Source organism: Zosterops lateralis (genome assembly GCF_965231275.1).
Source record: "Zosterops lateralis genome assembly, chromosome: 34".
In the NCBI taxonomy this organism is placed as follows: Eukaryota; Metazoa; Chordata; class Aves; order Passeriformes; family Zosteropidae; genus Zosterops; species Zosterops lateralis.
In genome coordinates this window covers 1313599-1327368 of record NC_139794.1, presented here as the reverse complement: position 1 = coordinate 1327368, position 13770 = coordinate 1313599, and the positions used below count along the sequence as shown (strand labels likewise).

Genomic DNA, 13770 nt, shown 5'->3' with positions numbered 1-13770 from the left:
CCAAACCCCCAATTTTTCACCCCAAAATGAACATTTTTCACTCCAAAATTCTCATTTTTTTCCCCAAAATCCCCATTTTTCAACCCAAAATCCCCATTTTTGCTCAAAAATCACCATTTTTTTTCCCCTGAACCCCCAAAACTCCCATTTTTTGCCCCAAAATTCCCATTTTCTGCCCCAAAACCCCCATTTTTCACCCCAAAACCCCCAATTTTCACCCCAAAATCCTCATTTTTTCCCCAAAACCCCCATTTTTTTCTGAAAATCCCCATTTTTCACCCCAAAACCCCCAATTTTTCACCCAAAAATGGCCATTTTTTTCCCCAAAATCCCCATTTGTCTCCCCAAAACCCCCATTTTTCACCTCAAAATCCCCATTTTTCTCCCCTAAACCTCCATTTTTTTCCCCAAAATCCAAAATTTTCTCCCCAACACCCCCATTTTTCCCCCCAAAATCCCCATTTTTCCCCCCAAAATCCCAATTTTTCTCCCTTAAACTCTCATTTTTTTCCCCCAAACCCCCCCAAACCCCCATTTTTGACCCAAAAATGGCCATTTTTTCACCCCAAACCCCCCAAAATCCCCTTTTTTTTTGCCCCAAATGCCCCAAAATCCCCATTTTTACCCCAAAACCCCCAATTTTCATCCCAAAATTCCCATTTTTTACCCCAAAACCCCCATTTTTCACCCAAAACACCCATTTTTTTCACTCGAAAATTCTAATTTTTTCCCCCAAAGCCCCCAAATCCCCATTTTTCACCCCAAAACCCCCATTTTTTTCCCCCAAAATCCTGAATTTTCACCCAAAAAGCCCCAAAATCCCCATTTTTCACCCCAAAATCCCCATTTTTCACCCCAAAATCCCCATTTTTCACCCCAAATCCAAATTTTTCACTCCAAAATCCCCCTTTTTCCCCAAAAGCTCAAAAATCCCCATTTTTTTTCCCCACAATCCCCATTTTTCATCCCAAAATCCCCATTTTTCCTTCAAAAAGCCCCAAAAATCCCCATTTTTTACCCCAAACCCCCCAAAATTCCCTTTTTCTTCCCCAAAATCCCCATTTTTCACCCCAAAATTCCCATTTTTCACCCAAAAATGGCCATTTTTTTGCTCCAAACGCCCCATTTTCACTCCAAAATCCCCAAAACTCCCATTTTCTTCCCCAAAACCCCCATTTTTTCCTCCAAAATCCCATTTTTTGCCCCAAAATACACATTTTTCATCCAAAACCGGCCGTTTTTTCTCTTTAAAATCCCAATTTTTCCACCCAAAAAGCCCCAAAATCCCCATTATTTTGCACCCAAATCCCTCAAATCCCCATTTTTTCACCAAAATTCCTCATTTTTCACTTTAAAATCCTCTTTTTTTTTCCGCAAATCCTCCAAAACCCCCATTTTTCATCCCAAAACCCCCATTCTTCTCCCCAAACCCCCCAAAAATCCCCATTTTTCACCCCAAAACCCCCATTTTTTTCCCAAACCCCCCGAAAATCCCCATTTTTTACCCAAACCCCCATTTTTTCACCCCAAAATGGACATTTTTCACTCTAAAATCCCCATTTTTTCTCCCCAAATCCCCATTTTTTAACCCCAAAATCCCAATTTTTTCTTCAAACCCAAAATAATTCCCGTTTTCTTCCCCAAAATCCCCATTTTTCATCCCAAAATCCCCATTTTTTTCCCCCAAATCACCATTTGTCTCCCCAGAATCCCCATTTTTCACCCCAACACCCCCATTTTTTTTTCACCTCAAAATCCCCATTTTTTATACCAAAATCCCCATTTTCACCCCAAAATCCCAATTTTTTCTTCAAACCCCCCAAAACTCCCCTTTTTCTGCCCCAAATCCCCATTTTTCACCCCAAAATCCCCATTTTCCCTCCAAAATTCCCATTTTTCAACCCAAAATCCAAATTTTTCTTTCAAAAAAGCCCCAAAATCCCCATTTTTCTCTCCAAAATCCCCCATTTTTTTCCCCCAAAAACTCCCAAAATCCCCATTTTTCACCCCAAAATCCCAATTTTTCTCCCCAAATCCCTATTTTTGCCCCAAACCCCCCATTTTTCACCTCAAGATCCCAATTTTTCACTCAAAAATTCCAAATTTTCATCCCAAAATTCCCATTTTTCACCCCAAAATGGACATTTTTCACTCTAAAATCCCCATTTTTCACCCAAAAATGGCCATTTTTTTCCCAAAATCCTCATTTTTTCCTCCAAAACCCCCATTTTTTCCCCCAAAATCCCATTTTTGCCCCCAAACCCCACCTTTAATGAGCTCCTGGGTGACGCCGAAGGCGCCCTCGAGGCTCCGGGGCTCGTCCAGGTCGGGGCAGGTGTCGCCCACCTGGGCAAACACCTGGGCCAGGGCGGAGCCCCCCAGGCGGTGCCGCCCCGGCGACAGCTGCACCCACAGCAGGGACCCTGGAAAAACACCCAAAAATCAGTCGAAAAACGGAGAAAAACGACCCAAAAATGGAGAAAATCGACCCAAAAATGGGGAAAATCGACCCAGAAATGGCCCTGAAAGTGCTCGGAGAAATCAGCGGAAAAAATGGCCCAAAAATGAGGAAAATCGACCCAAAAATGAGGAAAATCCGCTCAAAACCAGGTGGAAAAAATCCACCTGAAAATGGGGAAAATTGACCCAAAAATGGCCCCAAAAAACCTGAGAAAAATCGGCGAAAAAAATGGGGAAAATTGACCCAAAAATGGAGAAAATCGACCCAAAAATGGCCCCAAAAAACCTGGGATAAATCAGCAGAAAAAAATGGGGAAAATTGACCCCAAAATGGGGGAAATCTGCCAAAATGGGCCAAAAACTGGAGAAAATCAACCCAAAAATGGGGAAAATCGACCCAAAAATGGCCCCAAAAAACCTGAGAAAAATCGGCGAAGAAAATGGGGAAAATTGACCCAAAAATGGGGAAAATCGACCCCAAAATGGGGAAATTCGGGCCAAAAATGAGGAAATTTGGCCCAAAAATGGGGAAAATCCACCCAAAACCAGGTGGAAAAAAATCCACCTGAAAATGGGAGAAATTGGCCCAAAAATGGGGAAAATCCACCAAAAAAATCAGGAAAATCCACCCAAAAATGGGAGAAATCGACCCAAAAATGGGGAAAATCCACCCAAAAATGGCCCCAAAAGAGCTGAGAAAAATTGGAAATGAAACGTCTCAAAAATGGGGAAAATTGACCCAAAAATGGGGAAACTTGACCCAAAACCAGCGGGACAAAATCAGGGGAAAAAATGGCCCAAAATGGCCCAAAATTTAAGCCAAAAATGGCGAAATTCAGCCCAAAAATGACAAAAATCAACCCAAAAATGAGCCCCAAAATCAGCTCAGAGAAATTGGCACCAAAAAGGGACCAAAATGACCCAAAAAGGACCCAAAAATGGAGAAAATCGACCCAAAAATGGAGAAAATCGACCCAAAAATGGAGAAAATCGACCCAAAAATGGAGAAAATCGACCCAAAAATGAGGGAAATCGACCCAGAAATGGCCCCAAAAAACCTGAGAGAAATCGGCGAAAAAAATGGTCCAAAAATGGGGAAAATCGACCCAAAAATGGAGAAAATTGACCCAAAAATGGAGAAAATTGACCCAAAAATGGAGAAAATTGACCCAAAATGGGGAAAATTGACCCAAAAATGGAGAAAATTGACCCAAAAATGGGGAAAATTGACCCAAAAATGGAGAAAATTGACCCAAAAATGGGGAAAATTGACCCAAAAATGGAGAAAATTGACCCAAAAATGGGGAAAATTGACCCAAAAATGGGGAAAATTGGCCCAAAAATGAGGAAAATTGACCCAAAAATGGGGAAAATTGACTCAAAACCAGGAAAATTGGCTCAAAATCAACTGGGGAAAATTGACCCAAAAATGGCAAAAATTGACCCAAAAATGAGGAAAATTGACCCAAAAATGGGGAAAATCGGCCCAAAAATGGAGAAATTTGGGCCAAAAATCAGGAAAATTGACCTGAAAATGAGGAGAATCCACCCAAAATCAGGTGGAAAAAATCGACCCAAAAATGGAGAAAATTGACCCAAAAATGGGGAAAATTGACCCAGAAATGGCCCCAAAAGAGCTGAGAGAAATTGGAAGAAAATTGACCCAAAAATGGGGAAATTCAACCCAAAAATGGAGAAAATCGGCCCAAAAATGGGGAAAATTGACCCAAAAAATGGGGAAAATTGACCCAAAAATGGGAGAAACCCACTCAAAACTAGGTGGAAAAAAATCGACCTAAAAATGGGGAAAATTGACCCAAAAATGGAGAAAATTGATCCAAAACTGGAGAAAATTGACCCAAAAATGGGGAAAATCGACCCAAAAATGGCCCCAAAAAACCTGAGAGAAATCGGCGAAAAAAATGGCCCAAAAATGGGGAAAATTGACCCAAAAATGGAGAAAATTGACCCAAAAATGGGGAAAATTGACCCAAAAATGGGGAAAATTGACCCAAAAACGGGGAAAATCCACAAAAAAAATCAGGAAAATCAACCCAAAAATGAGGAAAATTGACCGAAAAATGGGGAAAATTGACCCAAAAATGGGGAAAATTGACCCAAAAACGGAGAAAATTGACCCAAAAATGGGGAAAATTGGACCAAAAATGGGGAAAATTGGCCCAAAAATGGGGAAAATTGGCCCAAAAATTGGGGAAAATTGACCCAAAAATGGGGAAAATCGGCCCAAAAATGGGGAAAATTGGACCAAAAATGGGGAAAATTGACCCAAAAATGGGGGAAATTGACCCAAAAATGGGGAAAATTGACCCAAAAATGGGGAAAATTGACCCAAAAAAAGGAAATTTGACCCAAAAATGGGGAAAATGGGACCCAAAAATGGGGAAAATTGATCCAAAAATGGGGAAAATTGACCCAAAAATGGGGAAAATCCACTCAAAACCAGGTGGAAAAAAATCGACCCAAAAATGGGGAAAACCGACCCAAAATCAGCTGGAGAAAATTGACCCAAAAATGGGGAAAATTGACCCAAAAATGGGGGAAATCGACCCAGAAATGGGGAAAATTGACCCAAAAATTGGGAAAATTGGACCCAAAAATGGAGAAAATCGACCCAAAAATGGAGAAAATCGACCCAAAAATGGGGAAAATTGACCCAAAAATGGGGAAAATCGACCCCAAAATGGGGAAATTCGGGCCAAAAATGAGGAAATTTGGCCCAAAAATGGGGAAAATCCACCCAAAACCAGGTGGAAAAAAATCCACCTGAAAATGGGAGAAATTGACCCAAAAAAGGGGAAAATGGAATCAAAACCATCTGGTGAAAATCCACCCAAAAATGGGAGAAATCGACCCAAAAATGGGGAAAATCCACCCAAAAATGGCCCCAAAAGAGCTGAGAAAAATTGGAAATGAAATGTCTCAAAAATGGGGAAAATTGACCCAAAAATGGGGAAACTTGACCCAAAACCAGTGGGACAAAATCAGGGGAAAAAATGGCCCAAAATGGCCCAAAATTTGAGCCAAAAATGGCGAAATTCAGCCCAAAAATGACAAAAATCAACCCAAAAATGAGCCCCAAAATCAGCTCAGAGAAATTGGCACCAAAAAGGGACCAAAATGACCCAAAAAGGACCCAAAAATGGAGAAAATCGACCCAAAAATGAGGGAAATCGACCCAGAAATGGCCCCAAAAAACCTGAGAGAAATCGGTGAAAAAAATGGCCCAAAAATGAGGAAAATTGACCCAAAAATGGAGAAAATCGACCCAAAAATGGCCCCAAAAAAACTGGGAAAAATCAGCAGAAAAAAATGGGGAAAATTGACCAAAAAATGGGGAAAATTGGACCTAAAAATGGGGAAAATTGACCCAAAAATGGGGAAAATTGACCCAAAAATGGGGAAAATCGACCCAAAAATGGGGAAAATCGACCCAAAAATGGCCCCAAAAAAACTGGGAAAAATCAGCAGAAAAAAATGGGGAAAATTGGACCTAAAAATGGGGAAAATTGACCCAAAAATGGGGAAAATTGACCCAAAAATGGCCCAAAAAGAGATGAGAGAAATCAGTAGAAAAAATGGCCCAAAAATGGGGAAAATTGACCCAAAACCAGGTGGAAAAAAAATCCACCTGAAAATGGGGGAAATTAATCCAAAAATGGGGAAAATCAGCCCAAAAATGGGGGAAATTGACCCAAAAAATGGAGAAAATCGACCCAAAAATGGGGAAATTGACCCAAAAATGGGGAAAATTGACCCAAAAATGGGGAAAATTGACCCAAAAATGGGGAAAATCGACCCAAAAATGGGAAAAATCCACTCAAAACCAGGTGGAAAAAAATCGACCCAAAAATGGAGAAAATTGATCTTAAAATGGGGGAAATTGACCCAAAAATGGAGAAAATTGACCCAAAAATGGAGAAATTTGCCCCAAAATTGCAGAAATTTGCCCCAAAATTGCAGAAATTTGCCCCAAAATTGCAGAAATTTGCCCCAAAATTGCAGAAATTTGCCCCAAACCGGCAGAAATGTCCCCAGATTTGGGTGTCCCCCGACTCACCGCGGTCGTCGGGACACTTGAGGTCGGGGGTGACGGTGGCCGTGACGTCGGGACACACGGCGTACGCCGAGATCACCAGCGCGCCTGTGGGGACACCGCGGTCACCTCAGGGTCACCGCGGGGTCACCAGGGTCACCTCGGGGTCACCTTGAGGTCACCTAAAGGTCACCAGTGTCACCTAAAGGTCATCAATGGCACCTAAAGGTCATCAGTGTCACCTAAAGGTCACCAGTGTCACCTAAAGGTCACCAGGGTCACCTAAAGGTCATCAATGGCACCTAAAGGTCATCAATGTCATCTAAAGGTCACCAGTGTCATCTAAAGGTCACCAATGGCACCTAAAGGTCATCAATGGCACCTAAAGGTCATCAATGTCATCTAAAGGTCACCAGTGTCACCTAAAGGTCATCAATGGCACCTAAAGGTCATCAGTGTCACCTAAAGGTCACCTGTGTCACCTCAGGGTCACCTCGGGGTCACCAGGGTCACCTTGGGGTCACCTTGAGGTCACCTAAAGGTCACCAGGGTCACCTAAAGGTCATCAATGTCACCTAAAGGTCACCAGGGTCATCTAAAGGTCATCAATGGCACCTAAAGGTCATCAATGGCACCTAAAGGTCACCTGTGTCACCTCAGGGTCACCTAAAGGTCACCAGTGTCATCTAAAGGTCACCAATGGCACCTAAAGGTCATCAATGGCACCTAAAGGTCACCAGTGCCACCTAAAGGTCACCTGTGTCACCTCAGGGTCACCTCGAGGTCATCAATGTCATCTAAAGGTCATCAATGGCACCTAAAGGTCACCAGTGCCACCTAAAGGTCACCTGTGTCACCTCAGGGTCACCTCGGGGTCATCAATGTCATCTAAAGGTCACCAGTGTCACCTAAAGGTCACCAGTGTCACCTAAAGGTCATCAATGGCACCTAAAGGTCACCAGTGTCACCTAAAGGTCATCAGTGTCACCTAAAGGTCACCAGTGTCACCTAAAGGTCATCAATGGCACCTAAAGGTCATCTCATGGTCATCAATGTCACCTCAGTGTCACCTAAAGGTCACCAGTGTCACCTCAGGGTCACCTGTGTCACCTGTGGGGACACCGATGTCACCTCAGGGTCACCAAAGTCATCTAAAGGTCACCAGTGTCACCTCAAGTTCTCCTGAGGGTCATCGATGTCACCTCAAGGTCACCAGGGTCACCTCAGAGTGACCAAAGTCATCTAAAGGTCATCAGGGTCACCTCAAGGTCACCAGTGGCACCTCAGGGTCACCAGGGTCACCTCAGGGTCACCTCGGGGTCACCGAAAGGTCAACAGAGTCACCTCAGGGTCATCAGTGTCACCTAAAGGTCACCAGTGTCACCTAAAGGTCATCAATGGCACCTAAAGGTCACCAGTGTCACCTAAAGGTCACCAGTGTCACCTAAAGGTTACCTCAGTGTCACCTAAAGGTCACCAGTGTCACCTAAAGGTTACCTCAGGGTCATCTAAAGGTCACCAGTGTCACCTCAAGGTTACCTCAGGGTCATCAATGTCACCTAAAGGTCATCAGTGTCACCTCAGGGTCACCTCAGGGTCACCAGTGTCACCTAAAGGTCATCAATGGCACCTAAAGGTCACCTCAGGGTCACCAGTGTCACCTAAAGGTCACCTTGGGGTCATCAATGTCATCTGGGTGTCCCCAATGTCCCTGAATGTCCCCAATGTCCTCAATGTCCCCATTGACCCCAATGTCCCCAATGTCCCCATTGTCCCCAATGTCCCCAACACCCCCATTGCCCCCATTGTCCCCATTGTCCCCAATGTCCTCAATGTCCCCAATGTCCCCAATGCCCCCAATGTCCCCAATCCCCCACTGTCCCCAATGTCCCCATTGACCCCATTGTCCCCACTGTCCCCAATGTCCCCATTGTCCCCAATGTCCCCAATGTCCCCAATGTCCCCCATTGTCCCCAATGTCCCCATTGACCCCACTGTCCCCATTGTCCCCAATGTCCCCAATGTCCCCACTGTCCCCAATGTCCCCAATGTCCCCAATGTCCCCATTGTCCCCAATGTCCCCAATGTCCCCATTGTCCCCAGTGTCCCACCGGGTGCCATGACGGTCTCGGTCCCCACTCTGGCGGCCATGCTGAGCGAGTCCTTGCCGCCATCGATGGCCCCAATGTCCCCAATGTCCCCATTGTCCCCATTGCCCCCATTGCCCCCAATGTCCCCAATGTCCCCATTGTCCCCAATGTCCATAATGTCCCCAATGTCCCCAATGTCCCCATTGTCCCCATTGCCCCCATTGTCCCCACTGTCCCCAGTGTCCCACCGGGTGCCATGACGGTCTCTGTCCCCACTCTGGCGGCCATGCTGAGCGAGTCCTTGCCGCCGTCGATGGCCACGCCCAGGCGGTGCATGGCGGCCACCAGCGCGTCACAGGCGGCCACCAGCGCCCCGCCCTCCGAGCCCACCTTGGAGCCCCACATCCAGTTCCCCGAGCACTTCACGTCCTGAGGGACGGACGGACGGACAGGGGGACAGACACGGGGACATGGGGACATTGGGGGACATTGGGGACATTGGGGGTCAATGGGGACATTGGGGACATTGGGGTCAATGGGGACATTGGGGACATTGGGGGACATTGGGGATATTGGGGGACATTGGGGATATTGGGGACATTGGGGGACATTGGGGATATTGGGGACAGTGGGGACATTGGGGCCAATGGGGACAGTGGGGACATTGGGGGACATTGGGGATATTGGGGGACATTGGGGATATTGGGGACAGTGGGGACATTGGGGACATTGGGGACAGTGGGGACATTGGGGGCATTGGGGATATTGGGGACAGTGGGGACATTGGGGACAGTGGGGACAGTGGGGACATGGGGGACAATGGGGACAGTGGGGACATTGGGGTCAATGGGTACATTGGGGACAGTGGGGGTGTTGGGGACATTGGGGACATGGGGGATATGGGGACAAAGGGGACAAAGGGGACAGGGGGGACAGGGGGGACAGAGGGACAGGGACAGACAGACATGGACAAAGGAGAAATGGGGAGGGGACAGGTCAGTGCCACCGCCTGTCACCTCCCCCTGCTGCCACCCAAACCACCCCAATGTCCCCAATGTCCCCAACACCCCAATGTCCCCCCCAATGTCCCCAATGTCCCCAACACCCCCAATGTCCCCAATGTCCCCAATGTCCCAAATATCAAAATCTCCCAAAAATCAAAAAAAAAAAAATCCCCCCAAAAATCCCAAAATAATCCCAAAGAATCCCAAAAAAAATCCCAAAAAATCCCCAAAAAAATGCCAAAAAAATCCCCAAAAATTCCCCAACCCCCCCAATGTCCCCAGATGTCCCCAAATGTCACCTTGAGGTGCGTCACCCTGGCGAACACCAGGTTGGTGATGGCCTCGGTCAGTGCCCGATGTCCCCAGTGTCCCCAATGTCCCCAATGTCCCCAATGTCCCCAATGTCCCTCAATGTCCCCAATGTCCCCAATGTCCCCAATGTCCCTCAATGTCCCCAATGTCCCCAATGTCCCCAATGTCCCTCAATGTCCCCAATGTCCCCAATGTCCCCAATATCCCAAATATCAAAAAAAAACCCTCCAAAAATACCCGAAAAATCCTCAAAAAATCCTCCAAAAAATCCCCCAAAAAATCCTCAAAAAAATCCCAAAAGATCCCCAAAAATCCCCAAAAAAATCCCAAAAAAATCCCCAAAAATCCCCACTGTCCCCAAGTGTCCCTCATGTCCCCAACACCCTCAATGTCCCCAATGTCCCCCCAATGTCCCCAGTGTCCCCAATGTCCCAAATACCAAAAACCCCCTCCCAAAAATCCCCCCAAAAAATTCCTCAAAAAATAAAAAAAAATTCCCAAAAAATCTCCAAATTCTCCCCAACGTCCCCAAGTGTCCCCAATGTCCCCAGATGTCCCCAAATGTCACCTTGAGGTGCGTCACCCTGGCGAACACCAGGTTGGTGATGGCCTCGGTCAGGGCCAGATGTCCTCAGTGTCCCCAAGGTCCCCAATGTCCCCAAGGTCCCCAATGTCCCCAATGTCCCCAATGTCCCCAATGTCCCCAATGTCCCCAGTGTCCCCAATGTCCTCAATGTCCCCAATGCCTATAATGTCCCCAATACCCTCAATGTCCCCAATGTCCCCAATGTCCCCAGTGTCCCCAATCCCCCCATTGTCCCCAATATCCCAAATATCAAAAAGACCCTCCCAAAAATCAAAAAAAAAATCCCAAAAAAAACCCCCAAAAATTCCAAAAAAAATCCCAAAAATTCCCTAAAAATTCCCTAAAAATTCCCCAATATCCCAAATGTCCCCAAGTGTCCCCAAATGTCACCTTGAGGTGCGTGACCCTGGCGAACACCAGGTTGGTGATGGCCTCGGTCAGTGCCCGATGTCCCCAATGTCCCCAAGGTCCCCAATACCCCAAATATAAAAAAAATACCCTCCAAAAATCCCAAAAAAATTCATAAAAAATCCCCCAAAAATCCCCCCCAAAAATCCTCATAATATCCCAAAAAAATCCCAAAAAAATGCAAAAAAATCCTCAAAAAATCCCCCAAAAATCCTCAAAAAATTCCCAAAAAAATCCCCAAAAATCCCCAAAAAAATCCCCAAAAAAATTCCAAAAAAATCCCCAAAAATCCCCAAAAATCCAAAAAAAATCCCAAAAAATCCCAAAAAAATAAAAAAAAAATCCCCAAAAATCCCCAAAAAAATTCCAAAAAAATTCCCAAAAATCCCCAAAAAATCCTCAAAAAAATCCCAAAAAATCCCAAAAAAATCCCCCAAAAATCCCAAAATTCCTCAAAAAATACCCAAAAAAATCCCAAAAAATCCCCAAAAAAATCTGAAAAAAATCCAAAAAAAATCCCAAAAAATTCCAAAAAAATCCCAAAAAATCTCCCAAAAAATCCCCAAAAAATCCCCAAAAAATCCCCAAAAAAATCCCCAAAAAATCCCCAAAAATTCCCCAATGTCCCCGACACCCCTCAAATGTCCCCAAGTGTCCCCAGATGTCCCCAAATGTCACCTTGAGGTGCGTGACCCTGGCGAACACCAGGTTGGTGATGGCCTCGGTGAGGGCGAGCCGCGCTCCGGCCGCGGGGTCCAGCAGCCCTTTGATGGGCTGCTCGCCGATGGCGGTGGCCGCGCCGGTGTCCCCAAACGGGGACAGGGCCACCACGGCCACGTCGGCCAGAGGAGTGTGCAGGGGACCCACACACTGCTGCTGGGCCACCAGGCCTGTCACCGAGCGGTCAACCTGGGGACACAGGGGACAGTGGGGACACTGGGGACAGTGGGGACATTGGGGATATTGGGGACATTGGGGGCAATGGGGCAGTGGGGACAGTGGGGCAATGGGGACAGTGGGGACAGTGGGGGCAATGGGGACAGTGGGGACAGTGGGGACACAGGGGACAGTGGGGACAGTGGGGACAGTGGGGACAGTGGGGACATTGGGGACAGTGGGGGCAATGGGACAGTGGGGACAGTGGGGACACAGGGGACAGTGGGGACAGTGGGGACAGTGGGGACATTGGGGACACAGGGGACAGTGGGGACAGTGGGACAGTGGGGGGCAATGGGGACATTGGGGACATTGGGACAATGGGGGTGTTGGGGACATTGGGGACATTGGGGACATTGGGGACAATGGGGGGATTGGGGACAGTGGGGCGTTGGGGACATTGGGGACACTGGGGACAGTGGGGACAGTGGGGACCCAGGCACTGCTGCTGGGCCACCAGGCCTGTCACCGAGCGGTCAACCTGGGGACACAGGGGACATTGGGGACATTGGGGACAGTGGGGACATTGGGGATATTGGGGACACAGGGGACAGTGGGGGCAATGGGGACAGTGGGGACATTGGGGACACTGGGGACAGTGGGGACAGTGGGGACAGTGAGGGGACAGTGAGGACATTGTGGGGGATTGGGGACAGTGGGGACAGTGGGGACATTGGGGACATTGGGGACAGTGGGGACAGTGGGGACATTGGGGACATTGGGGACAGTGGGGACATTGGGGACAGTGGGGACAATGGGGACATTGGGGACATTGGGGACATTGGGGACATTGGGGACATTGGGGCAGTGGGGGACGTGGGGACATTGGGGACAATGGGACATTGGGGACATTGGGGACATTGGGGACAATGGGGACATTGGGGACAGTGGGGACATTGGGGACATTGGGGACATTGGGGAATTGGGGACATTGGGGACAGTGGGGACAATGGGGACAGTGGGGTCAGAGGGGACATTGGGGACATTATGGGACACAAAAGGCGCTGTGGGTGCCGGTGACACTGAGGGGGCACTGAGGCAGCACAGGTGACACAGGTGACACACAGATAACACAGGTGTGATGTACAGGTGACACAGGTGTGACACAGGTGACACACACATTAGACAGGTGACACAGGTGTGACAATGGGGTGACACAGGTGACACAGGTGACACTCAGGTGACACACAGGTGACACAGGTGACACTGGTGTGACAACAGGGTGACACAGGTGACACAGGTGACACAGACAGGTGACACACAGATGACACAGGTGTGACATACAGGTGACACTCAGGTGACACAGGTGACACAGGTGACACACAGGTGACACACAGGTGACACACAGGTGACACAGGTGACACTTAGGTGACACTCAGGTGACACAGGTGTGACACACACATAACACAGGTGACACAGGTGACACACAGGTGACACAGGTGACACACACATGACACAGGTGACACAGGTGACACAGGTGACACAGGTGACACACAGGTGACACACACGTGACACACACGTGACACACACGTGACACACTCACCTTGTTGGTCAGGTACCTCTTGCTGGCCACGCTTGGGTTTGGGGTCACACAGTGACACACACATGACACAGGTGTGACACACACATGACACAGGTGACACACAGGTGACACACAGGTGACACACAGGTGACACAGGTGACACACAGGTGACACAGGTGACACAGGTGACACACAGGTGACACACAGATAACACAGGTGTAACAATGAGGTGACACAGGTGACACAGGTGACACAGGTGACACAGGTGACACACTCACCTTGTTGGTCAGGTACCTCTTGCTGGCCACGCTTGGGTTTGGGGTCACACAGTGACACACACATGACACAGGTGACACTCAGGTGACAAACACGTGACACACAGGTGACACACAGATAAC

At 47.6% G+C, this 13770-nt stretch overlaps 1 protein-coding gene across 1 annotated transcript in view; it reads right to left on the bottom strand.

Annotated features, from left to right (window-relative positions):
- The window catches only part of LOC310921464 (phosphoribosylformylglycinamidine synthase-like), a gene marked incomplete at both ends in the record, with an annotated part of 34623 nt that extends 21144 nt beyond the window's left edge, over positions 1-13479 (bottom strand). Inside the window, 6 exons of the mRNA XM_083881594.1 lie at positions 2268-2423; positions 6539-6622; positions 8853-9033; positions 11593-11823; positions 13394-13424; positions 13472-13479. Coding sequence (XP_083737720.1) covers positions 2268-2423; positions 6539-6622; positions 8853-9033; positions 11593-11823; positions 13394-13424; positions 13472-13479 — 691 coding nt within the window. The remainder of the gene's footprint in view (positions 1-2267; positions 2424-6538; positions 6623-8852; positions 9034-11592; positions 11824-13393; positions 13425-13471) is intronic.
- Positions 13480-13770: the final 291 nt, after the last annotated feature.